The following is a 16,155-nucleotide window of genomic DNA, read 5'->3' on the forward strand; positions in this document are numbered from 1 at the left end:
ATGACGACCATAACATAAAACTTCTATAGGGATGACTTCAATTTTGTAGCAACACAACCCTATATTATTTTAGTTTATTTGTTAGAATTCTAGCGCGATACAAAAACTCTACGTAGTTTCGGCAAGCTCTGGCATAATGTAGGAGTTGTTATATGAAAACTCCATACGTATGTTTAATAGAGGCGGTATCACATTTAAAAAAAAATGTTTTTAAGGGAGACAAGAAAATATCATGGGGGTCAAGAAAATTTCATATGATTTCAAAATGACCAGTCCCCCTCCCAGATAAATAATGATAAATTTCTATATACATTTGAATCGTAAGGGGGAAAAGGGGCTATATAGTCAAATTTTGTGTCCTGGATCTTTTTATGTAATATTCAAACCAGAACCTTCTTTTTCGCCTATTGCATCTTTGTATTTATATAAAATCATATATCACTGTCCTGCCTTTCTATTTCAAATGTGATCCTAGCCCCGACCCCACTCATAAAAATCAACATGGTCACTCGGAGGCGTATTCTGGTGGGGGAGTGCCCCCTTAAAATTTGCAAAGCATGGGTTATCATGGGTAGATTTAGGCGGTTTCAAGTTGAGACTTAAAATTTCTCGCTAATTTTACCACAAAAGATATCTACATTGCACCCACTCTTTACTGTTTCAAAAATTTAACCTCAAAATTTGTGTCACCTCGCTCCGCTCGGCAGAATTTTTGCTGTGTGCCCCTATCTAAAATCCTGGATCCGTCCCTGTTACTCCTACAACATAAGAGGTTGGAATTCCGTTCCTCTATACCCCAGGATGGCACCAAGTCAGAAAATAGCTTGCCAGACAACCTTTAGGATTGCTGGAGTACAACATGGTTTGCTACATAAGCATTGTATTGTTTTTTTTTTGTTTTTTTTTATTTCTTTATTGCTTTTATGGAGAATATTAAAATAGTTTCAAAACAGGCAACTTGTTTCATGCTAGACAGTTAAAGCAAAATATGATGAAAGCTATTTACAGGTTAGTGAACAGGGATGGCTCCAGACACTTTGAAAAGGAGGGGTGCAAGCCAAAGTGATGGTGATGCTAACACATTATTTTCCATGTTTTGTCAATTTTACACATGAAAATGACTAATTTTCTGGTGAAAAGGAGGTGTGGCAACCCCCCTCTGATCAATGAACAGGTTACCAGCACAGTTGACTAATAATTATCATTCGATAAGATGTCCTATTAAACAGGTGCATCATGAGCTTATGGTATGATTATCCTCACCTCAACATCTCTCTTAACTTGTGAACAAAAAAAAAAAATCACAATTTACCAGTCTTGTAGAGTTTATACAAGGAAATCATGAATTCAGATCAATTCAATGTAAATTATAGGTGCAAGTACATGGCATGATTATGATTAGCTCAAAATTCAACAATAAATCCTTCTTTTTCAAAATGTTTAATGTCTGTGAATGTTTATATTTTATTCTATTTACCCATGGAACTTGTTTTTTTTCATTGATTGGTTGCGGTTTCAATGCATATTGCAATTATTTCTTGCATTTCAGGACAAGAATGTTTTACTGTATGAAACGATCCTGCTTTATACTACTCTACTATTATGACATTTTGAGGCAGTTTCATAGTGCTACCTCACAGAATCAACAGTTGCTTAGCCAAATAGTTGTTACACAAAATTACTTGTTCGAGAAGTAGTGAAAGATTTAGCACTCACTAGTCATAAGTAGAAAACTTAAATACATGTACCATTTATGTTTGCCAATGAGATAGTCATTCAAAAAACAAAGCAAGTAACGATTAAGCCTTCTACAAGTGAAATCACCACATGGATATCAATAATGGGCAAACCACATACCATTAAGCAATCTATAAAAAGGCCCAAAAACAAATAAAGTAAAACTATTTACAAAAGACCATAATCAACCTAATCTACAGAAAACAAAGAAGTATTTTTTTAGCTCAGTTGATAGAGTGACAGCTTGCAGTGCAAGGGATTCTAGGTTGTATTCCAGGATGGTACTGTCAAGAAGTATACATGGCTGTTATTTTATACATGTATGAAATTGACTTTTACCTTTGAAGCACAACACATTTAAACCTTGTACATTTGCATAAGAAATATGATTTTAAAAATATTTATTTTCAAACTTCAGCTTCATATCAGCTTTCATTACAGTGCAAGCAGAGATTTGAACAGCATTGAAGATCATCTAAATTAGACATGTATGAATTCTTTTCAGTCATATGATATATGCCATGGATGACCTGGAAGTATAAAAACCAGTAATAAATATACATAATACTCAAATTCAAAGTTATTGTGATTCATGAATCCTGTATTGAAGTAGACCTCTATTTTAGTAAACCCTACATTATATGGCTCATTGGATGTTTTTTTTTCTTCAAACAAAACATCCCATTATGCTAAAATATTATGTCTATGTTACAACCTTCATTTAAGTGTCATGGGAACTGTAGTGCTACATTTTAAGTGATAAACACATATGGGATCTATCTACATTACACATTAATACAAATACATTTCTAAAATAAATTGACTAATGAGAGTTTCTAGTGAACAATCAAAAGACTTTGAAAGTGGGGGTCCAAGCTATTAATTTCCTCATTTTTGCAAAAATTTTCCACATCACTTCCAACATTTCCCAACAAAAGAGGTGGTTCCTACCTTTGGAACACCCCAAATCAATATTAATTTTTTTTTCAAAAAAAAAGGCATAAAAATATTGTATACAGAACCTCAAATACCTACACAATCTATTATCATACTTCATTTGAACAGAGCTTCCTGTTATGTATGACTTGTCTGGTAACTTGTATCATTGGTAGGTGAACATGACGGCTGCATCCAAAATTTTCTGGAAAATATCAAAACATATTTCCTTTTAATATGGAAAGAGATACTGAAAATCAACATGGATAGACTTTTATCATACTGTGATGACTATGGTATAATTGTACATGTTCATGACAACATACTGTGCAAAAGAAATCTGATGACTGATAAAACTAGTTCCTTATCCTTAGTTACTGATATACAATGTAAGTCAACAGCTTGTATTTATGGATCTATTAAAAAAGTAAAAAAAAAATAGCACGATAAACTTCTTAAAAAATTGAAAATTGTGTCATATACAAGGTCATACAAATGTATATGTTAACGTTTAGATTAATTTCCAAATCATATAATTCATGTAGTTTACATCAAGTTATGTATGAAATGTTCTCATATGACTTACATGTACAATACATTGGAACATTAAATATTGCTTTTGATTGCTCTTGGTCAACTATTCAGCAATACTTGTTTCACTGGAGTTTCCTTGACCTTGTACATGAATTTATTTTTGCTCTCAAAAATGAAATATGGGGTACTGTATGCACAAATAACAGATTCTTGTAAGGTTTTGTATGTGTTACCCTCATCATGTTCAACAAGTTTGTATCATAGACTGTTTCATTTAAATGAAAAAATATACCCAAATAAAACATTAATTTAGCGACAAATATGCCAAAGTTCATAAGCAAGCTGCTGATAAAAAAACACAATGGAGAAAATTTTAAATAGTTTGGTGTGTTTTGTAGAAGGTTTGGAATTATCTCAAACTACGACTTTTAGGTTCATTTGTATTCACCTTAATGTGTCACTTACTTTTTGGTGGAATATATGTCCATATGTGAGTACACGAAACTCAAATTCAGACGACCCCCAAATGTGACAGCATGGATTTTCACAAAATACCGTTCGGAAGTCTGATTTTAGTTCAAAAGTCACTTAAAAGTCCGTGAATTCCGAACTCCTGTTTCCATAGGCTGTTAGCAAATGTTTACACCGGAAGTTCATAAATCCACGTCGAAATACTACAAAAACAATGTAAACAATAACACGTAAGTATAAAACTTAATGGAGCAAAATTAAACAAAATCACTTACACTAAATTTAAAATTATTAATTTTAATGCTCAGGATAACAGATATCTGAATCTAAAGTATTATTTCAGCAGACATGATGAGAAAACAAATTATCATTTATTTTTGTAAATTACCGGAAGTGGCCAGAACATCAACAAACCATGGACTCGCGGGATGGCAATAATTCTGATTTTGATGATGTAGATAGCTTTGATGGCGATGATATTGAAGCTAATGCAACAGACGAAGGTAATGATTAGTCTCTTAAATTTGCACAAAAGCACTACATCATATATGATCCCAGTTCGAAATTTCTGACGGTACATGCATCCTTATTTAGTTATTAGCCTTATTAATCAGTTAATGCCATTATCATGCTTAGGATATGAGGCATAATTTGTATATTTTGCATCACAGGCACTTGTTTCTATCAATGCCCGATTACTATCAAATATGGTAAGTGCCATTATACCCCTGTTTCATAGTAACTGGCCATTAATAGAAACAAACTGTACCTGTGTTTTGTATGCTGCATGGGTAAACCATGACTTTTATTTTATTTGCATTTACCGGCAATTTCCATGTTTCACAAATTTCTTGAAAGGAATTTAATTGAGCTTGAAGAATCCTCAGGTATTATTATAATTATTTAATTAGATTATTTATAGCTTATTTGACTTTATAGCTGATCTGATCAGAGAGAAAGAATATCATTTGGCTAGATCCTTCAATCTCAGTTTCCGCTATATAGATGACGTATTATCTTTAAACAATCCTACTTTCGGGGATTTGATACATTGCATCTACCCAAAAGAACTTGAGATAAAGGATACTACAGACACTGTGAAGTCAGCCTCATATCTTGACCTACACTTAGAAATCGATGGTAAAGGAAAGCTATTGACCAAACTTTACAACAAATGTGATGACTTTTCATTCAGAATTGTTAACTTTCCTTTCATCTGTGGCAACATCCCTTCGGCTCCTGCGTATGGAGTGTTCATATCACAATTCATACATTATGCCAGAGCTTGATGAAACTACGCAGACTTTTTGTATTGCACTAGAACGCTAACAAATAGGCTTCTGGAACAGGGTTATGTTGCTACAAGATTGAAGTCATCACTACAGAAGTTTTATGGTCGTCATCATGAACTCGTGGATTGTTATGGTGTATCCATCAGCACCATGAAAACTGATGTATTCAACGGGTCATGGTTTTCCTTTCCTCGTTTGTCTACCGCGGACTTGACTTTTTATGAGCAACTCGGTGGGTGTTTCTAGAAAAGCAGAGGACGCTTATCCTACCGGTGCACCTGGTCTTTTGTTACTTTGTATGTATGATTTTAGTTACTTTATGTTCTTTGTTGTGAATGTCTGTTTTCCATGTCTGGTCTTTGTCCCTGGATTACATTCTTTTGAATACCACTATAACCTTGGGTCCCTTGATTACTCTTTCACTACTTCAATTACCATCTTGATATGTCCTGATATCCACATTACTTTTGTAACATTTATAAGTTATATAAGATTATATACAATGTAATAAATGTAATATTTACATGTGTACTTCCGTATTTTAATCTAGTTTTTATATATGATAAATTTCACATTTTTTTTTTTTTTGGTATTTCATTTAATTTCACAAAGTATTTTTATTGTGTTACATGTATATATTTTCCCATTTTTACAAACAATTCAAAGAAAATAATAAAATATGTGAACAAAATATTGTAAACGAAAGGACAAAATTATATTTATTCAGGTGAAATTATAAAACATTATTTTATCACAATTAATGCATGCTACATGTATGTCTTGCAAAAAGACTTCAATTTTATATCTATCCAAAATAAATAACCTCCAAAAAATACCAGGAAGAATACTATATATATCAGAGGATTTATTTTTATGTTATTAAATGATTAAACATACATTTATGATGGGTGCCATTTTGACCAAGTGCTATTTTAAACAAGTGCCATTATGACTAGAATTCAGTATACCGAGTGGTTAATTGTAATGGAGTAGGTATTGCCTAAAAGACAGCACAGCATTTGACCAGTGTCAGGTTTCACTAAAGGCAAATAAATGTTGGCACATGCATGAGCAGTACTTAGTCAGCAGAGAATGTTGACTATTCATATTTATTGGAAATAAATTTAATGTTAAAATATATGAATCATTATTAAAATATGGTAAATATATATGCATTGTATGTGTTTTGAACCACAAATGCTTTTGTTCATTTTAATACCTCTGATTTTGGCATTATAATATTGTTTGTCTGCGGAACTGAGTTTGGGATGAAAGTAAGCATTGATTGCAATGTGACGTTTTCAAAATGTAAACATTGTATGTACTTCCAGTCCTATTTTTCTATTTACATGTAAGTTATTGAAACATGTAATGTACATGTTTCTAAAAAAAAAGATACTTTTACATGTATTGTGAAATAAAATCTCAACCAAATTTAATTTTGCACCAATGAATGGGAAAATATGTTCAATGTACATGTACACTGACTGTATGTCAAATTAATGTCTCCTTTCTAGACACTAGAATTGAAGCATGGAGCAATGAAGTACTGTAAAGAATTACATTGAAATAAAAAAAAACCTGAAGTGTTGACCATGTTGACTTTCATGTTTATGTGGAACTTCTATGATGAAAGTATCATGAATTAAAATCTGATTTAACAGAATTTTGGAAGTTTCCATTACATGCTCACATGATTGCTGGATGTCTTTTCCACATTGCTACAATGTGCATGTAACCCAATAATAAGAATTAAGATAAGTTAACTGTTTGGTGAAGAAAGGCTAGGGAATTTCTTGTTTTAATTAGAGCTGAAGAAGTTGTTTTGAAAAGATATGCTTGCAGGGTGGTTGAAAAAAGTAACGAGCTTTATTATATAAATGTATGTCCAATGCAAATACTACTTTTAGCAATACACCATTCAATTTGTCCCCATCTTTTTATGAAAGTGACTAAAGCTCTCAAAATCCTGGAAAAAAAACCGAGTTACATGTAACTGAAAACATGTAGATGATGTGAAATCAAATTAGAAGTTGAGTCCTATACATGAATGATGAACCATCATTTTTGCTCATTGTTCAGTTAATGAGTAACAAACATTTTTTGTTATTAACTGCGACATCGAGGGTGAAATAACATTTTCTCTAATACACTGTATATTGTTCTTAAACACAGTCCTCCTTTGATGAAGCATCAACTTACAGACTCTTTAGTAGGGCTCCGGAAGTTTTATCTTGGCTTGTACATATGCGAATACATTATATTGATGCAGCAGAAAGTTCAGTGTTCTATAGAAATTGGTATGTTCAAAGTTATGTCAATGGTATCTTTAGTTTAAGCACCTTAGGCCCTCCAAACAACTTGTTCTGCATCAGTTGTGAAGTATTATCTGGACTAAGTGCATTTCTAATATTTTTAAATGTTTTCATTTCTTTAAGTTCTGACTATTTAACATGACTTTCAACTTTTCATTTTTTTTATATGTTGTATTTATGTCCCATTCTGAGAAATTATAAAGAATCATCTACTTTCTTTGCTTTTTAAATGGAATTCAATGAAATGATTTTTAATTTGGTGTAAAAATAAGTTTTACATATTCTATAATCGTATTACAAGCAACTTGGTAAATAACACTATGTGGAAAAGAGGCAATCAAAATATACAAGTAAATGTAACAGGTATCTTAAAGTTTTATATTGAATAAAATGGTTTATTACCTGCACTTGTATGTTATTTTCATAAGGCATGAGAAGAATTCTTGAATTTACAGGAAGTTTTATTCCATTTTCTTAACAAGTTTGTTTCCATATGGCATATACATGTATAACAACATGTATTGAAATACAACAAATGTATTATAAATTAGAGTTATCTTTCTTGAGGGGATTTCCCATTTCAGTGATGAGTAATAAGACAGGTACATGCACTGAACTATTTTTACATTTGTCAGCATTTTTAGATTACACTAATTATAATTGATAAAGGGCAGTTATAGACATGTATGAATTACTTATTGTAAAACATAAAAACATGTTTGGACATAATTATTTGTAATTGTTTAAATGAAATCTGATATTTATTTGTTTACATGATAAAATTAGAATATATGCAACAGGATATATTAGATAAAATCCTTGAACTTGATATAGAATCATATGATTTTGATATGTAACGTGCACAGAGGGGTTTAAAATGTATAAATGTGATTCTGATCACGAAGATTGTAAGTAGGAATTAGCCTTTGTCATTAAATTGATTTTTTGTTTTAAAAGGAAGGACAAAAATTTCATTTTTTTTTTCATTGACAATAACCATAAGTTCCAGTGTATACTGGTCTTGTATGAGGAAATTAAAACTGTTGATGAAGCAGTTTTTTGTGCTAAGGTTATAATGAATATTGGTAATTTACATGATTTTTTAATGCTGTAACTTCTTTAATGGTATACACTTAGTGATTCTTTTTATTTTGTACAGTTGTTTAATTGAAAAACTGTATATCGTCTTGCATGATTTTACAATTGACAATGTAAAGGTCCATAATGAGCTCATGTGACGTGTCATCTCAGTACAAAATTCTTCCTATTGTTTTCAGTAAGAATCATTGTTTCACATGTCATATTAATAACATACAGGAATGGTATTTGTTCAAACTTTTAAATAAAGATCAAATTTTGATCTACAAAGCTTGAAGCATTGTTGTTTAGTAATAAAATATTCTTAAGTTGCTTCAAATGTATTATTTTTTCAAGTTAGTCTCTTGTTTTTTTTTTTGCTCTAGGTACAAAGCTTGATACACTGTTAAGTATTGAAATATTCTCTTGTTTACTGTTTGTTTACTACCAGTACTCTTTATTGTGATGCTGACCAAAAGGTTGGGTGTCCATCAGTTTGTCTGTCTCCTGAGGGTTTCATTTTTTTTTTTTAGCAAAATCCAAAATGTAGTCTTTGAGTAAGACCATTTTGAAAATTTTGTCATCCCCGTATTTTCACCATAACATATATCATATAATGTTCATTAATGCCATACTTTTTAAGCTTGTTTCTTTGGCTAAACTATCCATTTCCCTCATATTCAACCTGGATGTCCCTTATGAAGTTGTGTTTGTCTCAGGCTGGATGGTAAACAGATACCATTGTAGTTATTTTTATTCAAGATGAGAAAAAGAATATTATTATGAATAACTGAACTAATGTTTTCCTCATCTTCAGTTCTCTAATGAAGTGATATTTCATTCTGTTGTCTACATTGTGTATGTAAATTGTTTCCTGTTTTCCTGTTTTTGGCTATGAACTTGGATATGTTGTCTCTGATTTGTCCTTCTGTTTCCTGTTTTTGGCTATGAACTTGGATATGGATGACTCTGATATGTCCTTCTGTTTCCTGTTTTTGGCTATGAACTTGGATATGGATGTCTCTGATTTGTCCTTCTGTTTCCTGTTTTTGGCTATGAACTTGGATATGGATGACTCTTGATTTGTCCTTTTGTTTCCTGTTTTTTGGCTATGAACTTGGATATGGATGTCTGATTTGTCCTTCTGTTTCCTGTTTTTGTCTATGAACATGGATATGGATGACTGATTTGTCCTTCTGTTTCCTGTTTTTGGCTATGGACTTGGATATGGATGGCTCTGATTTGTCCTTTTGTTTCCTGTTTTTGACTATGAACTTGGATATGGATGTTTCTGACTCGTCCATCTATTTTGATGCTTTGGTATTGTTTTGTGTATCAATATTTAAGGGCACATTTAATCATATTCAATTTTTTTTTGTGGCTTCTGTTGTCTGCAAGTAGATAAAGTAGACTCAGTGATATTGTTGATCTATTTCAAAACTACCTCATGGCTCAACCTTCATAACATCTAAAGGATATAACCCTCTAAAAATCAGCAAAATAAATTACTTTGTGACATTCTTACATCAAACCCAAAGCATCTTAGTAATCAAAAGTATTGTTGATGAAGCTACTACCCGGTATATGTTCATTTCACATGAAACATGTCTTTAAAATTTCTTGAAAGTTGTATATTTTGCTTCTTTTATCAAAGTAAAACACTAAATAAACTTGAAGAAATTTAAACTAAATAAATATGTGAGGTATCCACTTCATTGGGAAATTAGGAATAACTACATAATTCCTTTAAAGTGTAATTCAAGTCATTAATTTTTATGGAGCTAGTAAAAAGAAAAGTCATAAACATTTAACCAGTGTAATTTTGGGTAGAAACACCATATCCTACACTATAACTACTAACTGGAAAATAGTTTATCTGGATTGGGATTATCTTTTAGTCATTTTGTAGACAAATTAGGAAATTGTCATTAGGAAAACAGCCTTATTTTTTGAGGTACCGTTAATTTAAGGGAAACAATGTCACCTGAGTCTATTTTTGGTGTGACGTTGGAATTTTGATGTTAGAGATGATACAATTTATCTATTTATCTTTTAGATACTGAAGATGCTAGTGAAACAGACATGGCCAAACAGGAAACGGAATATACTGAAATTAAAGAACAGTATGTTTTGTTTATAGCTAGACTGTCTGGTTAAGTAACAGTCTTTGTAAGAATCATGCAAATTTTAAGAAAATGATTCATTCAATAATACGTTTACATGTATGTTAGCTAATGGTATTGTTAGCTTTACGTATTTTATCAATGGAATGGATCAAGATTTTTTTCATATGAAACATTCTAATTTATGATATTTGAGGTTAAAGTTGTGTGTATTTGTATTGACAGAAAAAAGGGTTATCTCCCTAAAAAACAGACTTGGCTAGGTTGCCACAAAACTTGAAACATGACTTCAGTTTTACTTCTATTCTTTAAGGATGTACCAGGATAAGTTAGCACATCTGAAGAAACAGTTACAACAACTTCAAGATGGAACATTACCAGAGTATATAAAGAAGAGACGTAAGATAGAACAACAGTACAAGGAGAGAATTAGGCTCAATGAAATTTGGAGGGATTTTGAGGTACAAATATTACTGAATTTAATGGCTCAATGAAATTTGAATGGGGAGATTTTGAGGGACACATATTACTGAATTTTATGGTTCAATGCATTTTGGAGGGATTTTGAGGTATAAATTTTGCTTAATTTTATGGTTCAAAGAAATTTGGAGATTTTTGAGGTATTATGAATTTTTTTTTTTTGGTTCAGTGAATTTGAAGAGATTTTTGAGATTATAGGGTTACAAATATGTTCTTATTTCATTATAAGAATTCTTTTAATTTGTTTGTTACAAGGCTGTTGCAATTCAGGACATACATGTAATATTTGAGATGTATTCTGTAAAACATTTTCACTTCTGGTAAAATAAAAAAAGTACTGGCAGTCTCATTGAACAACAAAATAAATCTTTCCATAAAGATTTTACAGATAGTGAAATCAGTGTTAGTATTCATTCATTGTACATTGCAAGTCAGACATCGAAATAGTAGCCTGCCTGCCAGCCCCAGACTGGCTATTTTTGGGCAGGGCTGGCTAATTTTAGCAAAAATCTATATAGTTTTATGGTAAATATATTGAAAAAATTGTATTCAGGACTGGCTAGAATTTGAGTGAATTTCTTACTCTGTGCAAGTACAGGTCCACCTTTATCATTCTGTGGATTTCATTGCAATTTTATTTGAATGTTAGGTGCTTTATTTAAATGTATATCTATTTTGGTTCACATGTTAATTTATTTTATTAGCTGGAAGTTGTAGAAAGGGAGTATCACAAGGAGAAAAAGGCAACAGCCAAGGATTTTGAGGTATGTAAATTTTACATAATTTTGTGATATTTGTAATATTTTTTATGATTGGGTGTAACTTCACTTTTGCATTATTTTACAACTTTTTGTGGAGTTTTAGGTTTATTGATCAGAGAGTAGATCTTGCCATTTTAAAGATTAAAGGAATTCTTGCCAATCTGCTCACACAAATTTTATTCTTAAGTAGTAATTGTTGTATGATAGCTCATTTTTGAAAGCAAATTATCAGCAATCTGTTAGATGTTTTTCCTTAAATTGTGGGCATGGACTTGTTTCACAGGAGAGGACCAAAAAAATGGTTGGCTAGAATTAGTTGTTGGTGAGGACTACTCCTTGACCATTAGTTAAACTAAAAAATGTTCCTGAATTATGACTTCTGCTGTAAATCAATTTTTTTAATGGTTGTATAAATTTATAAATAAAGACTTGGCAAAAACAAAACAAATTGACTCTACACTGTAAACATTGATGCACATTTTTTTTTCAGAAGTGTGTTTAAAGTTGAAAATGATTTCTCATTCTTAAAGATTTCTATTTTATAAAAATCTGAGAACTGTAAAATGCAAAAAAGTGTCTTATGTGAAGTGTGTAATTTTTATCAGGAGAAAAAGATAGAACTGAAAGAAAGTCTGATTGCTGAGTATGAAGATAAAGCCAGGATTATAGAGAATGAGAGAAATTCTCTCGAGTTAACTGGGAGTAGTAAGTTTGCCTTCATTTTAAAGCACCATACTGCCCTCATCATGAATTTTACAAATGCCTTCAAAATTGTCTAGGGACATATGTGTAGAATCCATTGGGACATGTCTGGTTTGTGGGAATAAAAAATCCTGAAATGTTTTAGCCATTGCTCTCCCATATCCACTAATCTTGCAAAGAATAAGAACAAAATAACTGAATCCAGAATTTTGAGCATAAATTGATTAGAATTTCACCTTAAAAAATGTCTTACAGCAATGAAATTATAGTCTAAGATACAGAACTTTATAGATTTTATATTCATGATTTTATTTTTTAGGCTTTTTACTCTCAGACACTTTAGAGTCTAAAGCACCATCTACAAGGAGATTGAGACGGCGACCTAATGACCCAATGCCATTACCTGAGAAAAGGCGGAAGGCTTCACCTAATATCCTTTTTTAGAATTGTCGCATCACTTGTAGCATGAATAAAATGAACCAAAACTGTTACTATCTGGGCCTGTAAAATTAACTGCAGACTTGTCAAATTTGTTATTCAGAAGCTTTACAGACTTGAAGATTTTTCAATATTTGGTACACTCTTTTGTCAGTTTGTGACATTAGGGAGTAATAACTTCAAAGTACAATATGTAGATGTCATTAACTAGAACAAAAAATACAAGATAAAAATTGATTCCTAGTATGAGAAACCATGCTGATATTGCTACAGGACAGTGCTGAAAACTGATTATGAATCATAATTTATTATAGACTTGTCATTAAAGTAAGAAATGTGCATGTTATTGATAAACAGCGAAAATCTTTATCAGACTTTAATTTCCTTTGTTGACTAGGCAAAGGGTTATTATAACAGCAATTTTAAAAAAAAATTTTTTGGGGGGGGGGCAATGAAATATAGTTCAGACTTACTAATGGCTTGTGCTAAAAAAAATTAACCCTGAAGATATTTTTCCAAATTTTTTGATTAGATTGTTTTTTTTTCTTGAACTTTTACTTCAGTGTTCCAAATATTTGTTTGCATCATTCAAGAACATGTACGTCTCAATCTAGCATATACCTTCAAAGCCATACTTACTTCAAAGAAAGAAGTCCTGGGCCATTGATGTGCATTTTTATAGTTCCAATTGTTCAATCAAAAATATAAAACACGTACCACTATTGGCCCACAAGAATAAATGGGAAACTTCGTAGAAAGCATTTTGGGAAAATTCGATTAATTTTTAAAAAAAATTATGCCTTGTACATTTTTGAGTTGCTAGTTCACATTTAGTGATAAGAAAATTTGACACCCATCAAAGTGATCCATTATGCAGACAACATACTATTGGAATTTCCTTCACCAGATTACTTCAGATTGACTTCTACCTGGACGACCAAGATATTATAGATGATCTGAGAATTATAAACAAAGTCAGTGGGAAGCCACTGACAAAAAAAATCACAACATCACCCCCTAGTCCTGTTGAGAATTGTTCTGAGCTGAAGATTGAGGATGGACGGTTGTTTTATGATAAGAGATGGTTAGTACACCTTTCAATGGAGAGAAATATCCACAGAATTTAAAGCATAGACTTAGAAAGGAGGAATTTTCATGATTCCATAAAATAAACATGAAAACGTATACAAATTCAGATTAAAAACAATGATAAGAGAACTTGAATTACCCTTGAATGTAAAAAAGACAGCAAACTTATATTCGTCAGCTAATATAATTGTACAATACCAATGCTCATAAGGCAATCACAAAATACACAATTGAACGGAAAGGAACAAAGACAAGTTAATGTGAAAGCAGTTAATTGAATTAATATATTGGATAAATGAAATTCCTTGGAACTGAAACCAAATCACACTAACTACTTCAAAACTCATGTAGTATTGAATATTTACGGTATAACCTGTTAGAACTAAACTTATTTCAGAAGAAAGATTTTTTAAAATTGCGTTGAGCAAGTGTTCTGTGAGTACAGGTTTAAAATTGATTACAATTTATATGGAGGGACTTAAGAAGTCTGGTTAAGTTTATTCAGGAATTGGTTGAGGCCAGTTCCACTGCATCATACACAGGTGATATTATTTAACATTATTTTCACCAATTTCACCAGAATTGGGCAAAAAAAATTGTTCTTGTGAAATTTATCTGAATCGTGCCATTCAGATGAATTTTCTGTGAAAATCATGTTACTCTTGTGATGTTCCTATGGTGTGTGAACAGCTCTCCCACATTTAATAGTTACATTAAGACAAGGTTAAATAACAGGTTTGGGATTATGGAGGCCCTCAAAAAGGAAGATTTTAAATATACCAGTACTTTACCAAGAAAGGGAAGATTTGAAATATACTAGTACTTTACCAAAAAAAGGGAAGATTTGAAATATACCAGAACTTTTACCAAAAAGGGAAGATTTGAAGTATACATGTACCTTTCCAATATAAAAAAAATGAAAAAATTAAAATGTTGAAGAAATGTGAATGAACCTATTCTATAAAGCCTGTGTATATGACTAGATTTGCATGTACAAGGATAAACTGCAAACTATTTGTTAATTATAGGTATCACAGAAACCAGCCTGTATTTATAGAAGGTAAAGATGTAGGAAAAGTCAATGCAGTCATCACAGCCATTGGTACTCAGGAGGTAAGTTAGGATGTCATTAATGTGATTGTAAGGAAATCACAGGGAAGATTTGAATTTAAAACTCACAGGGTATATACATTGAGATGAAAAAGAAAAGATATTTGGCAATGATAATTTCATTATTCTTAATATAATTCAGATAAAAATGGTTAGAAAAAGAAGTTGTACATTTTTTTGTACAGATGAGTATGGAATAGCGTTGGTCTGATTTTTGGCTGAGTCACACCAAGGACTTAAATTTAATAGTCACTGCTTCTTTGTCAAAAGAGTGAGAGCGGTTGCTTCTGTGAGCTAGCACATTAAAAATCAACTCTGCTTGTAAGATAAGTATAAAGCAGGATGCATTCATTTGATAAAATGTTCTTGTCCAGAAATGCTTGAAATATCTGCCTTGAGATATTAAACCACAATCAATCAATTTACATGTAGGTTTTCAAAATTCATGTTATTTCTTTAGTTAAGTATTGAATTGTAAGAGTTTATTTTTCTTTTTGTTCCAGATATATGTTAGAAAGTTGTCTGACAGTTCAAAGATGAAGATTTACTTATCACAGTTATTAAAAGGACGATATATTTTACGACGTCGACAAACATAATAATTATCTCATTGTAGAATCTCGTTTTATATTCATCATTTTATAAATTAAATGTACATCATCAAACTTTATATTTACTTCTTAATTTTTCAAAACTCTTCTCCTGTGATACTACTGGACAAATTACAACCAAACTTGGTATGAATGTTTCTTAGGATATTCTTCATAGAATTGTTGTGGGGATTTTTTATCTGTCAACATGGCTGCTATTACTAATTATAGAACATAGAGGTTAGACAGCAATTTTTTGCCTCCATCTCCAAAACAAGTTAAGCAAAATTCTGACTGGGGTAAGTGTTCAGTGTGATTAGATCTATTTGATGTCAAATTTTCATGTAAATCTGTTAAAGCCATGTAGATATTGTCCTTGACTCTACAAGACTAATTGGAATCAAACTTGGTATGAATGTTCCTTAGGGTATCCTGCATAGAACTGATGTTGGGATTTTTTATTCGTTGAAAAACATTCCGTCTGTTAATAAAAATAAAAA

General features: G+C 31.5%; 1 protein-coding gene and 1 long non-coding RNA gene across 5 annotated transcripts; one reads left to right on the forward strand and one right to left on the reverse strand.

Moving 5' to 3' along the window:
• Positions 1 to 2,121: 2,121 nt before the first annotated feature.
• On the reverse strand, positions 2,122 to 7,826 carry LOC148606168 (uncharacterized). The gene is made up of 4 exons (XR_015915249.1): positions 7,688 to 7,826; positions 3,673 to 3,881; positions 2,773 to 2,878; positions 2,122 to 2,267 (listed from the first exon to the last, which is right to left on the reverse strand). It is a non-coding gene; the product is annotated as an uncharacterized LOC148606168 (long non-coding RNA).
• Positions 4,047 to 15,735, forward strand: LOC148606169 (sin3 histone deacetylase corepressor complex component SDS3-like). 4 transcript variants are annotated; one of them, XR_015915248.1, is made up of 10 exons: positions 4,071 to 4,181; positions 7,146 to 7,270; positions 10,419 to 10,485; positions 10,799 to 10,946; positions 11,670 to 11,729; positions 12,332 to 12,431; positions 12,748 to 12,858; positions 13,779 to 13,950; positions 14,353 to 15,068; positions 15,569 to 15,735. XR_015915248.1 is itself a non-coding variant. In XM_088545539.1 (10 exons), the coding sequence occupies exons 2-10, from the start codon at positions 7,156 to 7,158 to the stop codon at positions 15,662 to 15,664; spliced, it is 954 nt and encodes a 317-aa protein (XP_088401665.1). In that variant the 5' UTR covers positions 4,071 to 4,181; positions 7,146 to 7,155; the 3' UTR covers positions 15,665 to 15,735. The 4 variants fall into 4 exon arrangements, 3 of the variants coding, with proteins under 3 accessions (XP_088401666.1, XP_088401665.1, XP_088401667.1); XM_088545539.1 differs by having other exon boundaries at positions 14,984 to 15,068; XM_088545540.1 differs by lacking the exon at positions 7,146 to 7,270 and having other exon boundaries at positions 4,047 to 4,181; positions 14,984 to 15,068.
• Positions 15,736 to 16,155: the final 420 nt, after the last annotated feature.

Source organism: Perna viridis, chromosome 9 (assembly GCF_037379345.1).
Source record: "Perna viridis isolate PV_CMFRI_1.1 ecotype Kerala chromosome 9, ASM3737934v1, whole genome shotgun sequence".
NCBI classification, from domain to species: domain Eukaryota; kingdom Metazoa; phylum Mollusca; class Bivalvia; order Mytilida; family Mytilidae; genus Perna; species Perna viridis.

Coding starts and splice junctions, on each gene's coding strand:
- LOC148606169 (XM_088545539.1), top strand. CDS start 7,156: ATGAAGCATCAACTTACAGACTCTTTAGTAGGGCTCCGGAAGTTTTAT. Junction 12,859..13,778: donor AAGGCGGAAGGCTTCACCTA/ATATCCTTTTTT, acceptor TCACCAGATTAC/TTCAGATTGACTTCTACCTG. Junction 15,069..15,568: donor CAGCCATTGGTACTCAGGAG/GTAAGTTAGGAT, acceptor TTTTTGTTCCAG/ATATATGTTAGAAAGTTGTC.